The sequence below is a fragment of the Ixodes scapularis genome, unplaced genomic scaffold, assembly GCF_016920785.2.
Source record: "Ixodes scapularis isolate PalLabHiFi unplaced genomic scaffold, ASM1692078v2 PGA_scaffold3__209_contigs__length_174095766, whole genome shotgun sequence".
NCBI lineage: Eukaryota > Metazoa > Arthropoda > Arachnida > Ixodida > Ixodidae > Ixodes > Ixodes scapularis.
Window position 1 is genome coordinate 129,957,946 of NW_024609868.1, and position 17,928 is coordinate 129,975,873.

At 47.6% G+C, this 17,928-nt stretch overlaps 1 protein-coding gene across 1 annotated transcript in view; it reads right to left on the minus strand.

Annotated features, from left to right (window-relative positions):
* Positions 1-17,928, minus strand: part of LOC8033180 (protein crumbs) — a 90,010-nt gene that overhangs the window by 24,032 nt on the left and 48,050 nt on the right. Inside the window, exons 15-17 of the mRNA XM_042292631.1 lie at positions 9,678-9,920; positions 7,906-8,084; positions 6,364-6,476 (exon numbers count right to left, since the gene is read on the minus strand). Of these exons, the coding sequence (XP_042148565.1) occupies positions 6,364-6,476; positions 7,906-8,084; positions 9,678-9,920 (535 nt within the window). The remainder of the gene's footprint in view (positions 1-6,363; positions 6,477-7,905; positions 8,085-9,677; positions 9,921-17,928) is intronic.

The window sequence follows — 17,928 nt, forward strand, 5'->3', positions numbered from 1 at the left end:
GGAGACTGCCTTCGTCTTCCCCGTTGAGGTGTCAGCGGTGTCGGAACTCTCCCTTGTTGAGTGCAATGATTCACCGAATCGGTGCTTGGGCAAAGTTAGACTTTTGCGCAAGAGCGACCACACTCAACAGCGACGCCGACACAAGACATGAACCAAACAAAGAAGCGCACACGACACTGAGTTCACGCTCAAGCTTGTCTTTCGTAGTATAGAGAGCCTAGATTTAAGAGAGGGAGCAACTGCTCGATTGGGGTCACATGGTTTATGGGCCGTGTTTCCGAGACGAGCTGTGGCATGCAAGGAGTCAAAACCCAAAAGCGTTCACCTTCTGCAAACGTGTCGGCCTCTCCACCTAGTTTCTTTGCCACACTGGCCACGTGATAACCAAATGCAGGCATACTTGCGCCAATCTGCCCAGGAGGCGTCTGCCATTAAATTGCAAATGCTCTCTCAATGGTTGGAGTTGCTCCCTTTCTTAAATCTAGGCTCTCTCCGTCATATCCGCCGGTACGTCGTCACTGGCGCTCCGAACGCCTCTATCCGCATGCCACGACGGCTTCTCCGCGTGCGATGTAAAAAAGTCACTTCCCAGATAAGAAGAGGGGAGCAGACGATGATGCAGAGGCTGCCGCCTGCGGCCTTTGCAGCATTGTCTACGGCCCATTCTGGGTGGCTGCTCGGTGGCAGCAGCCAAGTACGGTAATTTAAAACTTAAAAAACTTCACAATTTTTTTTATCATTAAATTTTTTTTTTTGCTATATTCACAGGAGCTGCTTAATTTCCTACGCTAAAAACCGACACAAATGCACTGAAAAAGTTCAAATGGGATGGGAAATCGTGATCTCTTGGCTGTAGCTGCTATTTCGTTATAACTGGTCTCGACAGTATACCGTAAAATCCCATAAGGACGCCCTCCCCCGAGAGGTTGCCTATCCCATTTTTCTGGCTAACTATCTGTAACATAAAAATTCCGAAACATTGCCCACCCCCCTATTCTTGTCGGACGTCAAGCTATGTCCGGCAGGAATAATGGATCAACGGCGCAATCTGCGGCACCGGCACGCGTGATGTCGGCTCCCGTAACACGCAAGCTGTTTCCACGTGTATATTGTACCGTGAAACGCGAATCTGCTGTGTTCGCAATCTGCGGTATTCGTTCCCAAGTTTGTGGTAGATTGCCGTGTTTTTGTCCACGATCTGTGCGCGATATCAATTTCTAGCTGTAACACGCGCAAGTTGTTCCCACGCGTATATTGCATTGTGAAATGCGATTCTGCTGCATCGACGATCTGCGGTATTTGTTTCCGTGACATGTGAGTTTGTATCAAATTCCTGCGTTTTTGTCCGCGATCTGCACGCGTGATATCGGTTTCTGTGACAGGCAAGGCTGTAGCGGGTCCCCGCATGTTTATTTCACCATAAATCTTGAATCTGCTGTGTCCACGATCTGCGGTATTCGTTCTCGGGAGATGCGGGTTTCCGCGGGTTTTTCACACCGTGAGACGCGAATCTACCGCAGCCTGCGGTATCCTTTCCCGTGACACAGGAGTTTGTAGCGAATTCCCGCGTGTTTATCGCATCGTGAAACGCGAATTCGCCCTGTCAGTCATCTGTGGTATCAGTTCCCGCGTCATGCGGTTTATAACAAGTGCACCTGTGCTTATCAATAATTTTCTATAAACTTTTGTTGTGGCATCCCCAAAGATAACCCACCCCATGTTTTTTACCATTTACCTCTATGTTTTGGGTGGGCGTTCTTACGGGAATTTACGGTAGTTGTTTTCATAATTAACTCCGTCAATGTGTAATTGAATCATCATTGGTTGAACAAAGGGGCTACTACGAAAAGCCTACCTGCCCATGGATGACGCATAAAATATTGGAAGTAATAAAATCTAAAGCCTTTTGGTATGGGAGATGAAACAACATAGAGTAGGCCAAAAAATAAAATTTATCGGAAGGGGATGACATTACTACAACGTACAACGTAGGAAAAAGAAGTACTACTGTAATATGACACAAAAATGTGTAAAGGATACAAAGAAAATGTGGTAAATTGTAAACTCCATTATTAAACCAAAAATATGAAGCCTAGTGCTGCCGGACCTGGAGGCGACTTCTTGCCGTAAGGAAAAAGACCTCACGGATAATTTTAATAAGTATTCTTGTATTATAGGTAAAGAACCTGCTAAAATTCCCGAAGAACCGACACAAACCAACTACCAGGATTTCTTAGCATTTAGCTATAGAAATATTATGTGCGAAAAAATTTTGTCAATAATGAAAACTATGCCAAGGGGTAAGACTTCTGGATATGATGGTATTTCAATAAATGTAATCAAGGACAACATTGATGTCCTTGCCATACCGTTGGAAAAAATAGACAATCAAGCGTTTTACTGTGGCACATACTCTGTACTGTTTAAATAGCAAAAGTTTTACCAATACATAAAGATGGTGGTGTCAACCCATTTTAAAACTACAGACAAATATCAGTATTAAGCTGTATAAACACTCTCCGCTCATAGCGACAAGAGTAGTAGACTTTTTAACTAAAAAAATATTTTATGTGAAAACCAACATGGTTTTCGACAGAGCAAATCAACAGATACTGCAGTTTTAGCAATTAGCCAATCATTAACAATGCAATAAAGAACAATAACATTGCTGTTGGCTTATTTCTGGACATAAAAAAGCCTTTGACATTGTAGATCACGGCATACTCTTGGAGAAAGTACAAAGATATGGTTTTCGAGGTTTTACTCTTGATTTCTTTAAGGGTTACTTATCGTGTAGGTATAAGGGAACAATTCTCAACTAGTCTGTTTGTGTTGACAGGAGTCCCCCAGTGTTCTGTGCTGGGACCAAAACTTTTTTTCAATTTATATAAACGACCTAGCTAATATTACGACCAAACTGCAAACTATAATGCATGCGGATGATACTGCAGTTTTTTATCTCTGGAAATTCACTAGAATTACTTCAGTCAGAAATGTCAAACAAACTTAAGCTAATAGAGAGATGGTTCCTAGATAATAAATTAGCTTTAGACTAACAAATGACAAATTAGATTGTATTCTCATCCCCCTCTAAGAGTATGTCAACTGGGGTGAGTGATATTAAGATAGGAAATCAACATATCAAAAGGGTGGAAATAATAATAAAAAAAAAAAGACGTTTAAAATTTTCTGTAATGCCGAATTAGAGCACAGCTCTTGGGGAGAAGGAGGGGAAGGTGCGGAGAGGCGGGTATTCCCCTCCTCCTCCCTCTCCTCCATCCTCCTCTCCTCTCATTCTCCTCCGTCTCCCTCCCCCCCTTGTGACATCACTCGTGACCCTCGTGACATCACTCGTAAAGATCACGACCTTTACTGGTGAAGGTCACATGAAGGTTGTGACCTTCACAAGTGACCTTTGTGACGTCACGGGTGACGTCATTATCGGAAACGTCCCATAATGCAACGCGCGGTTATTAGTGGTGCAAAACTATCGATAGTACTATCAATAGTATCGATAGTCGCCAGAAATCTGACTATCGATTGTGAAAAAAACTATTGATAGTACTATCGATAGTCGACTATCAGAAAACTATCAATAGTACTATCGATCGTCGACTATCGAAAAACTATCGATAGTACTATTGATAGTCGACTATCGAAAAACTATCGACAGTCGACTATCGAAAAACTATTGATGGTACTGTCGACGATTTACTATCGATAGTTTTGCGACACTAGTAGTTTGCGTCGCTCCCTCTTCTCTTTTTATCGCTTTATTTTTTTTCAAATGGGACGCCAACTAGCCAAGGCACTTACCATCCCAACTTTCGTTCAGCTTTCAGTGATAACGAAGACGGGAGTTTGGGCGAGGAGAGGAGAAGGGGAGGCGAGCAGTAGGGCGAGGGTAAGACGGGCAGGGGAGGAGGAAGCAGACGGAACGTTGGAGGAGAGATGGGGAAAGCTCCGTCTCTCTTTTGCGTTCCGTCTGCTTCCCTCTCCCCGGCCCGTCTCACCCTCGCCCCACCTTCTTGAGTTGTAACGGACTATAGTGGTGCAAAACTATCGATAGCACTATCGATAGTCGCCAGAAATCTGACTATCGATAATAAAACTATCGATAGTCGACTATCGGAAAACTATCGTTAATCGACTATCGGAAAACTATCGATAGTCGACTATCATAAACCTATCAATAGTACTGTCAACAGTTTACTATGGATAGTTTTGCGACACTAGTAGTTTCTGTCGCTCCCTCTTCTCTTTTTATCGCTTTATTATTTCTTTCAAATGGGACACCAACTAGCCCAGGCACTTACCATCCCAACTTTGGTTCAGCTGTCAGTGATGACGAAGATGGGAGTTTGGGCGGAAAAAGGAGAAGGGGAGGCGAGCGGTAGGGCGAGGGTAAGATGGGCCGGGGAGGAGGAAGCAGACGGAACGCTGGAGGAGAGATGGGGAAACCTCCTTCTCTTTTTTGTGTTCCATCTGCTTCCCCCTCCCCGGCCCGTCTTACCCTCGCCCCACCTTCTTGAGTTGTAACGGACTATAGTGGTGCAAGACTATCGATAGCACTATCGATAGTATCATTAGTCGCCAGTATAGTCAAAAACTATCGATAGTCGACTATAGAAAAACTATCGATAGTACTATCGATAGTCGGCTATCGAAAAACTATTGATAGTACTATCAATAGTTGACTATAGAAAAACTATCGATAGTCGACTATCGAAAAACTATCGATAGTACTATCGATAGTCGACTATTGATAGTTCTGAGACACTATCGATAGTCGACTATCGAAAAACTATCGATAATACTATCGATAGTCGAGTATTGATAGTTCTGAGACACTATCGATAGCCAATTTATCGATAGTTTTGCATCACTAGCGGTTATGCCGACGGCAACGCCACTCAAGACAGAAACGGCCGCCTAAGAGCTGCACTCTCATATCTTGGAGTGAAACTTGACACATCTTTTGAATGAAAGGTGCATTAGAAGACCTGCGCAAAAACTAGGATATTCTATATACATTTAAGTTAAAACATGTCACTACTTTGATTAGGTTGATATATTTTAGCATCTTTCACACTCACCTCCAATATTGTGTGGAATCCTAGGGTTTTACTTATCAAAGCCACATACAACCAATTATAACACTTCAAAGGCAAGTGCAGAATTATAAAGCTGTAGTTATGATGCAAAATATTTTAACAAGATTCACCTTTACCACCAAGTATATTCTCTCAGTCAAAAAGGGTAACCCTTTTTGCCAACAATCTTAACATTCCACTGTCTCATAATATGCATGGTAAAAGAGTGATACAATATACTGAAACCAAAATATGGAATTTCTTAAGCCTCCCAATAAAAGAAAGCAAAACGTCTGAAAGTACAGGTAAAAGATTTTATATAAGAACAATGTTTGACTGAGAAATATCTGTGTACGGCACAGGCATGGGTGACAGGTGATCCACCGCATTATTTAGTATTGGACATTTGGAATGAATCCAAGACTAGCCAAGTAGGTTATAAATCCAGGTGCATTTGTGCAGTGTGTTCCGTATTTATTTTGATTTTTGAATAAAAATTGAATTGAATTAGAATTGAATTGAATTGGAATTGCAGGTTCTTCGCTGACTGAAAGCTGTTAGGTCAATTTTGTCGGTACGTGCCAATTCGCACAAATAATTTTGTCGGCGTGCCGCAACATGTCTGGGTAGGTGGCAGAGGCAGGATGCTCCAACTGCAGGCGATCGTGCTGCTTTGTTTCTTCACTTTCCGAAGCCCTAATTCTTTGGACCCAATGTCGAACCGCGTTTCTGATGATTGTACAACTTTCACATACCGTACATTAACAGTTGCAAATTTTTTCCATAGTTTCTTCCTCCGCCACTAGAAGTTCAATCACAGCTCGTTGCTCGCGACGTGCGTCGGACACGGTCGTCATTTTCACGGACTGCTACAACAGCGTCGTCTAAGCGAGGACTGTGCAATTACACATGAACATGTAGAAAATGTCAAAGTTACAACTTGAAGGTCTTTCTTTATTTTTGGGTGGGAACTAAAATGTGAGGCTCGGCTTTCTGGGCAACCCTCCTATTTCTACACGCAACAGACAGTAGCGCCTCCCAGAGTGCGTGGGGCTTCGCATTTAGGCGAGAACTTTCGAACGTGTAATTGCAGTCAACCACACACGGTAGTGGCCTTCACACCGTTAGAAAAGGCATCCGAGGCCCAGGCAGGGTGGACAGAAAGGGGAGTAAGGGGGTGGAAGGGCACGGCACAACACGTCGCTTGGAAGTGCGTTCACCCAAGCCCCCCCACTTAACCCCCCACCCCCAAGTCCAGAGAGGCACTTACACTCGTGACCCTCCTTCAGGTCCTGGCAAAGGCTCTGGTTGGGACAGCGGTGGCGCACGCAGGGCCTGAGCTCCTCGCACAGCTTGCCCCGGAAGTCGGCGGGACACACACAACTGCACGGAGGGAGATAGGCAAAGGGTACAGCTTCTCCGGAAGAAAGACCCGCCAGCCGCGCCCGCTCTGGGGACGACCGAGCTGCAACCGCTCCGGCCTCCGCACGCTGCTCGTAACCCAATGGGCACTCGGGCATTAGAAACTTTCTGCTCTAATAGGGCGATCGAGCGCCGTGCAACCAAAATCTCAGTTGCACAGCATCTTTTCCGCAATAAGCCTCCGTCGGGTTGTGGGCCTCTCGACCGCGAGTTGAATCTCCCAACTGGAGGCCGGTAGGCCAGCACTTTGCCCCGGAGCTACTGAGGGCCGAGCAGGCTGATCGGACGTCCCATGCCGACCGGCGCAATACCGTTTTAGAGGTTCATTACTGTCAACCCATTAATTTTTTTCAACCAAGCCTCACTCACATCCCATTTTTGTGGGAATGCGCATAGTCGCAAAATCAGTACCAAGTGAGTGGAACAGCACCGACAGACTTTTTACTCATCACAAGCATAATTTTATAAAAAAATATTATACAGACTATGAAAATGTCACCTTCCCAGAGTAAAATTTTGAGCTCTTTCTGTCGTTATACCTGTCAATATATTATGTTTTTATAGATGCACGTGCTTGTGTGCGGGAGACCTTTTCTATACTAATAAATTTAGGATGGTTCGAATGGCACTATGCCATCCCGATTGTTTAGAGATAAAGTAAGAAAGGCACTTGCATGCTCAAAGAAAAACCCCGGCAAAATGTGCATTTCTACGTTGAACTGAATAGTAGCAGGGCCTTTCTTACTGCGTCGCTCTTTGTTCCTCGACAAGCCTTTTGCAGGAAGATGTAACCATAAGGAGATTTTGTCCAGCTTACTTACTACAGAGCTCGGTGTTCAGCCAAAACAAGGTCTATGCACCGGATCGTTTAAGTGACCTTCTTCGATCAGGCTCAAGGTAGATTGGGCAGAAGCGATGAGCTGGTATTCAGCCGGGACTCGCGCCAAACAGACCCGTGGCAAACTGTGCATGTTGTCCGTGGCACCGAAAGAAACGCCGGGAATGATACTGTGCAGATTTGGTCGTAGGAGACGAAGAAGGAAGCGCGGGCAAGGGCAGGTGAGCAACTGCGCTACTCCCCATCTCTCCCCCTGCTCGCTTCAGCATTGGTTGGTGTGGTGGCAAGGAGGAGCACACGGGCCTTCCGGAATTTTTTGCAAAACATCCATTGGTGCTTCACCAATTGTAGACGAGCTCTGGCCGAACACCGACGCAGCATTCAGCTAAAGCAGTCGATCGGTGCGTCAAAAACGCAAACGAGTAATTCCAGTTGCCGTTGCCCACGCAGGTGCAGTTTTTGACTCGTCCGCTTCTCCCGCCCAATGGCGGCCCGTGCCCGGCGCGAACCTCGCGCGCGTTTTCGGGCAGCCCGTGTTGGCTCCTGGCCCACCTGTAGGCGTTCCAGATGTCGGTGCAGGTGGCGCCGTTGAGGCACGGGCCGCTCGAGCACTCGTCGTCGCTCACCACCCCGGCGTCCACCTTGCTGCTCTCCAGCACGTTCACCAGGGCAGCGCCGTCCTCAGCCTGCGGCTGGCGCCCCTTCAGCAGCGGCACGGGCTCCTTGTTGAGCTGCGTGTCGTTCCGGGGCAAGAAAGAGGTCAGGCGCACGAAGTCGATCGGCACGCATTGCGGCACAAAACGAAAGGCATCTTAACCCTTTGGGCAAAGTCGTAACGCACGGAGTGTATGGCGGAAGGACACGCATATTTCTAGCATTATAATTCATTATCATTATTGGTTAACGATAGTCGTTGACAGTCTAATGAAAGCAGGGAGTGTTGTATTATCTTCAGGCTTTTTGTTTCGCAATTCATCCTTTGGAGTTCTTAATGAAAAATGACGCACTCTCATTGGCCGCAGAGTGATAATGAGATGCCCAAGACTACCCATGCCCCACGTTTTTTTTTTTTTTTCAGCTGCCAGTAATTAATGGCATATTCCGCTCACAGACTTGGAGCGCGCCAAAAGTGCCCTTTTTAAAGCGTGCATATTCCACCGGCAGATTTGGCTCAGGTTGGACACCTTCCGCTAGCAGATTTATGGCAGTGCCAACTTCGTGGAGCGCTTTCGACTGCGCCGCAATCGCTTTGTCGATGTCGGCAGATCCCCCTGGAAGTCGATGGCAGTGCACCGCCGCGCAGCGCGTTACGGGCCGAGCCTGGGCGGCCAAAATGTGCAGGAAGGTGACGAAAGCGGATCTATTCCTCTCCGCTTGTGACGTGCACTCCACGGTTCGGATAATGCGCTCAACCTGTGTCTCTTCTGCCCCAGGTGCGCGAATGTGCTACAGCTGTCGCTTATACTTCTTCGCACGTCGCGGGCAAAAAAGGCACCCTTTCTTTCGAGAAGCGGCCAAAGCGAAAAGAAAACCTCGGTTAGCTCATCGGGCTAGGAGATTTGCTCGGGCGGCCGCTTAACATGTCCTTCGCGTACGTTTCAAATTTCTAAGAATAGGGTTGGGTGCTTACCGCGACGTGTTCAAAACAAAAATTTTCATTTTGTTTTGACTCTCCACTTAGAATTCTGTGACGTGGAAGCGTGCTCGGTATTTTTATGTCAAGTTTTCAAAGAGTTAAGAAGTCCTAGAGCCACGAAATAAGCAAAGTTTCGAGTATCAACACTACATTCGTAGGTTTTCTCGTTGGTGCCACCATTTGGTGCCTATAGCAGAACGAGAGCAAGTGGCAACTGTTACAATTTGAAAATGCGACTTCCTAAGCTTCCGGTTCGGTGTCACTAAGTTCGGGCAATATCGTATGCGGAGTGTGAGTTCGTCTGCTTCTTTTGCCGAGGTTGTGATGACATCAGGAGGATTTGAGCTTTGAATGGCGCTGAATGAAGGATAGTAGGTAGACCTCAAAGCGAGCCGCCTTGAGGTCTACCCACTATCCTTCAATCAGAGCCAATAAGAGCTCGGCGTTCTGATGTCGCCACAACCCCTGCAAAAAAAAGCATACAAACTTCCGCTCCGCATTGCTTCGTCACCAACTGTTTTACCATTTTTAGAGGATAGAAGACCGCTCCCTGCAGATTTAGACCGAGTTTCAGACAACTGGTAACAACGATCTCGAGCACTGAGATGGCCGAAGATTCGCTACGCCAAAGCGTAGCTTATCTGTAGAGGCTCCGGGCCGCCCCAGCGGCGGGGGGGTGGGCACTGACCCTCATGTCCTGCAGCACGCCCTTGAAATGCTCCACGTTCTCGAGGTAGTCGGTGATGCGGTGCAGCCAGGCATTGCTACTCTGCCGCTTGACCCGCTCGCTGCTGTGGGTGGGCAGCCAGCCCAGGTAGAGCACCTGGGGCTGCAGGGACACCACCCCTCCCTCCGGTGCCGGGGGCAGGGGCTCTCTCACGGCACTCCCATGGTCAACACGGGCCTCCAGCCAGGTGACACGCAGAGAGACCTGCGCAAGACGCGCCCAAAAGTCATGAGGTGCGTTGACAGAGAGCGTGCGCGCAAACGAAGCCGAGGAGAAGGAACAGGGACGAATGACGATCAACGCCAAACTGACTATTTGCAAACAAGCTGCTGCTGTTCTTGAACGACAGGATGCTAACTCCCCCTGTCTTTTTGCAAAAATACTCCAAAAGCCGGGAGACGTCATAATTAAAATAAGAACGCCGACTTGACATAACAGAAAAAACAACTTCATTAGACGTTTCGCCTCCCATGCGGGAGGCATCATCAGTAGTTACACAGCAAATGCAGGTTTAGGTTGAACCCTGCATTTGCTGTGTAACTACTGATGATGCCTCCCGCATGGGAGGCGAAACGTCTAATGAAGTTGTTTTTTCTGTTATGCCCTGTCTTTTTGGAAAGCTAATGCATGTGCCCGTTGTTCCGGGGTTTACACTGTACTAGGCTGCATTGTAGCTGTCTTCACTGGTTACAGTATTTACTCACATAGCGAATGGACCCTCCACAATGATCATTGATAATTTTATTTTATTTTTCCCGGCACGTAATGACGCACTTCCCTGATTCGCATCACTTTTCATGAAAAAAAAATGTAATCATTATGCGAGTAAATATGGTAGCTTCCTTTTTGTGCTTTGTATTGATTTGCATTGTTTGTCGAGTGCGATTATATACATACATTTTCTTCCGTTTTTTTTTTGTTTTTTTTTCTTACCTTAAGGGAGGACATGGGCCCCAGAACTTTTTTACAGCAGAGCTGTAAAGGGCTAGTTTCCCCAGGATCGCGTCCGGTACCAAACAAATATCGACACAACACTCTGGTTGCCGCCGTCGCTCATAGATGGTGGTAGCTGTCAAGAGTGTTGTGTTTGCCGGTTGTCTGGTTGCCACCATCGCTCATAGATCGCGGCAAACTTTCCAGCCTCGGCAACCAGACAACTGGTTGCTGCCGTCACTTATAGATGCCGGCAACATTTCTTTGGAGGAAAAAGAGCGGGAACAAAACGCGCTGCAATGTGTGCAGCAGCATCGCGAATGGTTCTACAACCGCCGCGAGGCCGCTATCGCCTAAAGTTCGACTGCGTCGAGCGCTTCAGATTCCCTTGCGAAAGAAGAGCAGATCGCTTGCCTGGAAAGCCACCGCGAGAAGCTACAGCTCTGCTGCTCTTCCTTCTTCACAAGAGTAGAAAGGCTCAAGGCTCTTTTCATTTTTAGAGATATCACAATAAAATTTTTAGGGTATGTTCATAACATCAGCACAAGAGTAAATGCAAAGTTGCATGACGAACCCCCATCACTTGCTAGGTGTCATAATTGTTCATGTGCTTCTATATTTCTGGGCGTGGAGAAATCACAACAAATAGGGGCAGTATGAAATTTGTTACAATGAATCCTGGATAGATATCCCAGGTCAAGACAAAGCCATTTTCGATATTATCTCTAGAGAAAAAAAAACTTTTGAGCAATATTAAATTTATGTTTTTTTGTTATAGCCCCATTCATCAAGTTTGATGTGTTTATTATAAACTCCTGACTCAAGTTATCAAAAATAGAAAATTGTCACGTCTCACAATGTTATTTAGGAACGGAAAACAAGAAACAGCACTCGAATACATCCAGTAGTTGCAAACATATGGCGCTCTTAAGACCACCGAAAGAAAAAAAAATCAATTTTGAAAAGAACGGCTCTTGAAAATTGCACAAACATTTTTGAGGTTAGAATGATCCTGTGTTGTAGCTGGAAGTGTCCTTGCACACTTTCTTCCTGTTTTGCTTCTCCATCCTTGCCTGTTGCTTCTCAGCTTTGTGCAAGCGTAGGGCATCTTTTTTGACAGCTTGCTGGAGGGTTAGATGACCTGGCTGGAGCCCCAGTGCAGCCAAAATCTCCTTTGCTGCTTTACAGCAGCTGGCACTGAACCGCAGCGCTGCTTCATGAAGTGCTGTTTTCACAGCAATGAGCGGCGCATGCTGTTCTTTGGGCAGGAGTGACCAGAGGACTGCGTGAAACAAGTGGGAGGCATTCTGGGTCTCAGCTCCCAAGCACCGCTGCAGAAGGGAAGCTCGAGACAGGTCGTCATAGACGAGCCACATAGCCGCAGCCACATAGTCAGAGACTTTGTGTTTGTGCTTGGACTGTTGCTCTCAGCTCCCAAGCACCGCTGCGGAAGGGAAGCTCGAGACAGGTCGTCATAGACGAGCCACATAGCCACAGCCACATAGTCAGAGACTTTGTGTTTGTGCTTGGACTGTTGCTCACCTCTTGCCTTGTAAGTTCTGTGGCGGCACCACGACTCAGCTCCCTCTGGGCAAAGTTCATGGTGGGGCCAATCATCAGTCGATGTGGCATGGTGCAAAGTTGCCATGACTGCCCGCTACATTGCTGCCACGTCCTTCGAGATGTTGCATAGGGCCCAACCGTAGAAGTTTGTCAGCTTGTCGATAAGAACTTTCATCACAGAAGAACTGGTCGCTCTTCTGGACCAGGTTTTGCAGTGCCGTCCCGATCCCCTTCTGAACGTGGTTCAGGCATTCTTCCTTGATGACAGAGACTATTCCATAAACATTCTCTTCCATCAAGGCTGAAAAGGTCCTGCTGTCGTCATCAGAGACAAGCATTGGGTATCGCAGGTCGTGCTTTTCAAAAGATCGCTTGAAAAGGGTCAAGCCTGCTTCCATGTCCACCTTCCCTAAGTTGGCATCATTGTTCTTCTGGCATATCTGGTGCTGATGCCAGCTGTCATACCCTTGGTCTCTAGGCTGTGGTCCCGTCTGACATCCAAGGCACAAATTTGAGAGCACCACGGCATCCAAAATGAGGCCCATGTGGTATTCGATCACTGATCCAACACCAATGTGGGACGTATGCAAACCTTTGTACCACGTCCTGTCGAACGCCACAGTTATGTCCTTGTGAAAACTTGCCTCTATCTTTTCGTAGGCAACCTTTACAGCAGTAGCCAGCTCTGCGTAAAACCCGTTCAAGCCCTGGGCCTGTGACTCTCTGAAAGTCTTCTTCAGTTGCTCCGGAAAAGTCTCGCGATGAAGGCCTCTATGGGAAACATTCATCGCTGCCCAGAAATCATTGAGAGCTGTCTGCACCTTCCCAATCTTCTTGATGGCCATCATGGCGCGAATGTTCACTTCAAAAGCCACGGAGTCTTGCTGGCATGGCAAACTCCAAGCAGAAAACAGAACGCCACAAATAGCACACACAACCTCCAGCTTCATGGCCAGTCCAAGCTTGGCGCTCTCTTGGATTGTCAGGCCGGGTTCCAAACAATGCTTGCACAGTGTGGAGCAGAGCAGAGTGTTCAAAACATCCAACTGGACGAGGCAGAACTTTGCCTCTGAATTTGTAGCAGATGAAGTAGTGGGGGCTGCTGAATCAGGCTTCATGGTTTGAAACTTCCTTTTGGTTGCTGACATAGCACTAAGCTCGACTTGACCAGGAAGCACAATCCATTTCGATTTCTTCCTACGTCAGAAAATGAGTTGTCAAACGAACGGTGGACGATACGTTCCCACCCGTTGCCACAACATTGATACTGCCACTGGGGCCCACGATGTTCAAAGCTGCCAAGGTGGTCGGCGTCAGCATTCCAGACGTTTCCGAAGCATGGTGATCTGGGACGACGAATGCGTCGTCGGCGACAGCCGATGGCACAGAAAAGTCCCCTTTAGAAGCATCAACATGACGCACGGAGGTTTCCAACCTCGCCATCCGAAGAAGCTTCATGGACCACTTTCGTGCACCGAAAGTATGGTGGCTAGAAGGGGAGGTGTGACGGTCGGAGGAGGCAAGGCCGTCGCGCTGCGTTATGACGCCGCGAGAGGCGCTATGGTCAGCAGCCCGATCAGCCTGTTCCGTGTCCGCGCTGTCGTCTGCACGTTTTTGCGGTTTGTTCAGTTTGTAGTGTTAACTCCGATGCAACTCTTTTTCTTGTGCCACAAGAAATAAGGGACTGAGATTTTAATTTTGTTCGACAGATGTAGCATGTTAGTTCGGTATTTGCACCTCTGTTGTGTTTTAATCGTGGGCCGATCACGGAACCTTGCGCGAAGTGGCCACTTACGTTCTTGCCTGAATCTTTTGATGAGTCAGTGTAGAATAAGATTGGAGCGGGAGATTTTGAGTGTCGGGTTACAAGCAGAGGGCGATAATGACTTGATTTGTCAGCGTTTGATGTTCACGCTTTCTTTACTGCATTACTAAAGCTGTTGTCCAATAATCCAGAGGTACCAGCGAGGTTATGCCTAATAAATTTGAAATAATTGGGTACCTGAGAAAGCAGAATTTTACTCGTGTTAAGGCTTTGTGTTCTTGCGTGCGGGTAGTCGATTCTTAGAACTTTGTACTTGTCTATTAAGAATTTTATCGAAAATACTATTTTTAACTGTTTCATAAAGTTGTCTATATAATTGAGAGCCCTGGCACATCACACCAAAATAAAGGGTGAATTGCACAGTGTAAAATACTTCAACGTCAATCCAAAGAATGCATGAACACTTTAATAAGCACAAAACTCAAAACAGGGTAGTGAACATCTTCCCAGCAGCACAAACATGAGCCAGCAGTCAGTCTTATAAATCAGGGTTTCTACAACAGAACTATGTAAACATTTCAGTAGTCACAAACGGAGCGCCTTTCATAAAAACTCAAAAATAAATGCAATAATGCCAGCTAGCAACAAACTCGATACTGGCTTTTACAGCACACGCCTGATCTTTAAGTGTTTTTTTCTTTCCCTGCTCTCCTGCCGACTTGCATTCTTTGTGGCGACAAGGAAGTGCAACCTTGTTAAGATGAAAAACTTAATGATCATGTTTGTCAATGTGGTGCTGTGTGGAGTGCAGCCAACAGAGCCCAGTCAGCATGCTTGCAAAAAAGAGCACACATCGAGGATGCTGTCCGGTCCAAGTTCTCGGGAACTAAAGCAAGCAGTGAATGCATTTTCCAGAGACATCACTAACAGGTTCAGAGCTGCGGATGGGTAAAGAAGTCCACCTCGGTTTACAGCACTCGTCAGGCATGCTTCCTTGGGTGCTGCTGCAGATTCCTGGAGCAGCCGTTCAGTGCATTCTCTGCAGTTTGTCTTGCGTATGCACTTGCGTGCTACATACCCTGCAATGTAGAACACCAGGCGCGAGTCACTTCGTTCACGTGTGAGGGACAGCTGGTCGGTAACGATGCCACAAGCATCCAGCGTGGCTTTGGCTTCCTGAAGGTTGCCAAGGTCAAGGAGGTCATCGACTTGTCTCTGAGCGTCTTGTGCGTTGCTTGGGTTAAGAAGGCTCCTCAGGGTGCTTCCTGTGACATTCCCTCCTGTTGGCGATTTTGCAAGGTTGGCGAATGTCAGGCAGTTTACAGAGACGAGAAACTGTGAAGGTGTTGGATGGTCATTACATCCCGACATCTGACGAAGGAGCCCGAAGAGGTTTTCAATGGGATCTTGACCAAGTCGTGATGTCAGAAGGTACCTGTACCCCAACTCTCCTGTCACGTAATCCAAGAGAGAAAGCGTGCTTGAAAGCGTAACATGAAGCCCTGCCCTTGCGTTCCTGCCGATGCCTCCCATGTGTTGAGGTAATCGAGAAATTCTTGCAGCACAGCCTCCTTTCTTGACCCAGGCCTTAAGGCGTCCTTGCTGCTGCGAGATGTCATTACACTGATAAGGTCTCTCATCTTCTTGACAAAGCATTCTGTTGCTGTTGTTGTACCAAACCTGCCCTCTACTTCTTGCTTGTACAGGTAAAGGCCCCGGACTACCTCGTCGCTGTATAGGCGGATGGCGTGGCTGACACTCATTTTCTCGAATCCGTTCGGGTGTAGCACCGGTTTTGTGACGCGTGGCATGGCTCTCAGTGGTGTGAGGCTCTTGTTGTCACACTTCCAGGCTTCTTCGATGTGCTCTACTAGAACTCGTCCTTCTGGTGTGCAAAACCCTGCAATCAGCATGTTGTTTCTCGAGCATTTCACCAGGTGTGGAAAATCCGAAATGAAGTGCAGCTTTCTGCTGGGGTCTGCAGGATGCTCCGTCTTGCAGACGACTTTTGTTGACGTTGCTTTAATTCCAAATATTTTCCACATACGCCTGTTCCATGCAGCAGCGTCACATGTCACAAAGTCAATGAAAAGCCCAGCTTTCTCAGTCATCAGAATAGCATCTACAATGATACGTGGGAGCATTTCGGCTTTTACATTAGATCGCGACCCAAAGACACCCAAGATCTGATGCCACTTTCCACCAAACGGCTGAAATAGCAGAACCAGCCCATGGTCGCACATGAGGTGCTTTTCCTTCTCGGTGGTGTAGTCGGCCAAGTCCACAAACCCTTCAAGCTTGCCACCTTGTCCTACACTCAGGTGCTCAGAAAGCTTAATCTCGTCAATGAGCAACCCGCCGTGGCACATGGAGTTGTCAATGGTTTTTGTTTTTTCAGCAAGGCAACGGAACATGTTTATGTTAAGGCCAAATCCACCCCTGTACGCACGAGTGTATGTGCAGAGGCAAGTACGCCCCGGCAGGACAAGCGTCTTTTGTTTGCGAAGGTGCTCGTACAGACGAGGGCTCTTCATCAGCATGATGATGCACTCGAGTGCCCATTCATCTGTGAATTTCATTCCACACATACTTTTACGCTTGGAGGCCTCAAGGCAAGCTCTCACCTGCTGTTGCTGCATGCTTGGCAAGCGCTTGAGTTCTTCATCCAGGGTTGATGGCCTAACCTGTGCGTTTTTCACTTTCATTTCTGCCAGTTTTTTCTTCATGGCAGCAACTGCTTCTCTTGCTCTCTTTAGCTTGAGCGTCTTGATCCGCATCTTGTGAGCTGTTGCTTGGACAGGGTACCTGATACTCCTCCGCTTGCGCGAAAGTTCATTCAGCAGCAGCTTGCGCAGATATTTGCACTGCACACATCTGCTGTTCTGGCTCTGAACAGTGCCAGTGCACTTCAAACTGAATACTTTGCGTCCAAATGTCCGGTGCTTACATTTCGCGCAAAGCAGTTCATCAAGATCCTGCACTTCTCCCAGTCCCATGCAGGTTTTCATCGCTTGTACTTCTCTAAGCAAGTCTTCGGCTCCTTGTTTGTTCTCTACTTGAACCGTCTTCAGAGTTGCACCCTGAACGATCACGAGGGCGCAGATCCCGTTGCTCGTGTTGAACACAACCGACCGCTCCAAGCCTACCGTCCCTCCGTCCATCTCGCACACTGAGAACACAACAATCTCAGGGGCACCTGAAACCAGATGGCTTCCCCAGTAGTTGTTAGGAAGTGCACAGTCTTGCAGGTCCACTCCTTGAAGAACGCTCGTGCTGGTGCACGGCAGGTCAGCGTCGTTGAGCTGCGGTGCAGAATCTGACCCTTCAATGTCAGCTCGAGGTGTTTTCGAAGGGAGGCCCTCAGACAATGTTTTTGTTCGGCGCTTCTTCGGCAGCGGCTTTGAGAGGTACGCCGGCAGATTGGGGAAAACTGTAGATACCGCATCGTCCGTGAGGATAGGTCGGTCGCGAGGGATCTGAACGAGCTCCCCCCTCACTGTATGCGTGAAGTGGCGTACGACATATCGTTCGTCAAGTGCAGTTCACAGAGGACTGACCTGTCGTCGAGTTCTTTGTCGGCTCTTGGAACGGCGCGCTGCCACGCTTGGAAGCGATCTGCTTGTTTAGGCACACCAAACAAGGACACGTGTGTCTTCGTTCGTGTCAAAACATAGCCGCTTGAGCACCCCGGCGCAAAGCAGTGCGTCTGCCTCTTCCCCATTCTGTCCAGTGCTCTGCCTCGCTATATTTCGCTCACATGTTTGCAAAAGGCACGGGTAACAGAAAGACGTTTAAGCTAATAAGTGGTAGCTCACGGAAGCACACGAACCAACCAACACGAGGTCCAGGCGAATGACTCAACACAGGCAGAGCACCGGTAGCCGCCGATGTCTCCGGAGAAACAGATCGGGCTGGGCTTGCTAGCGCCACCTGCCGCCGTCATACGACAAC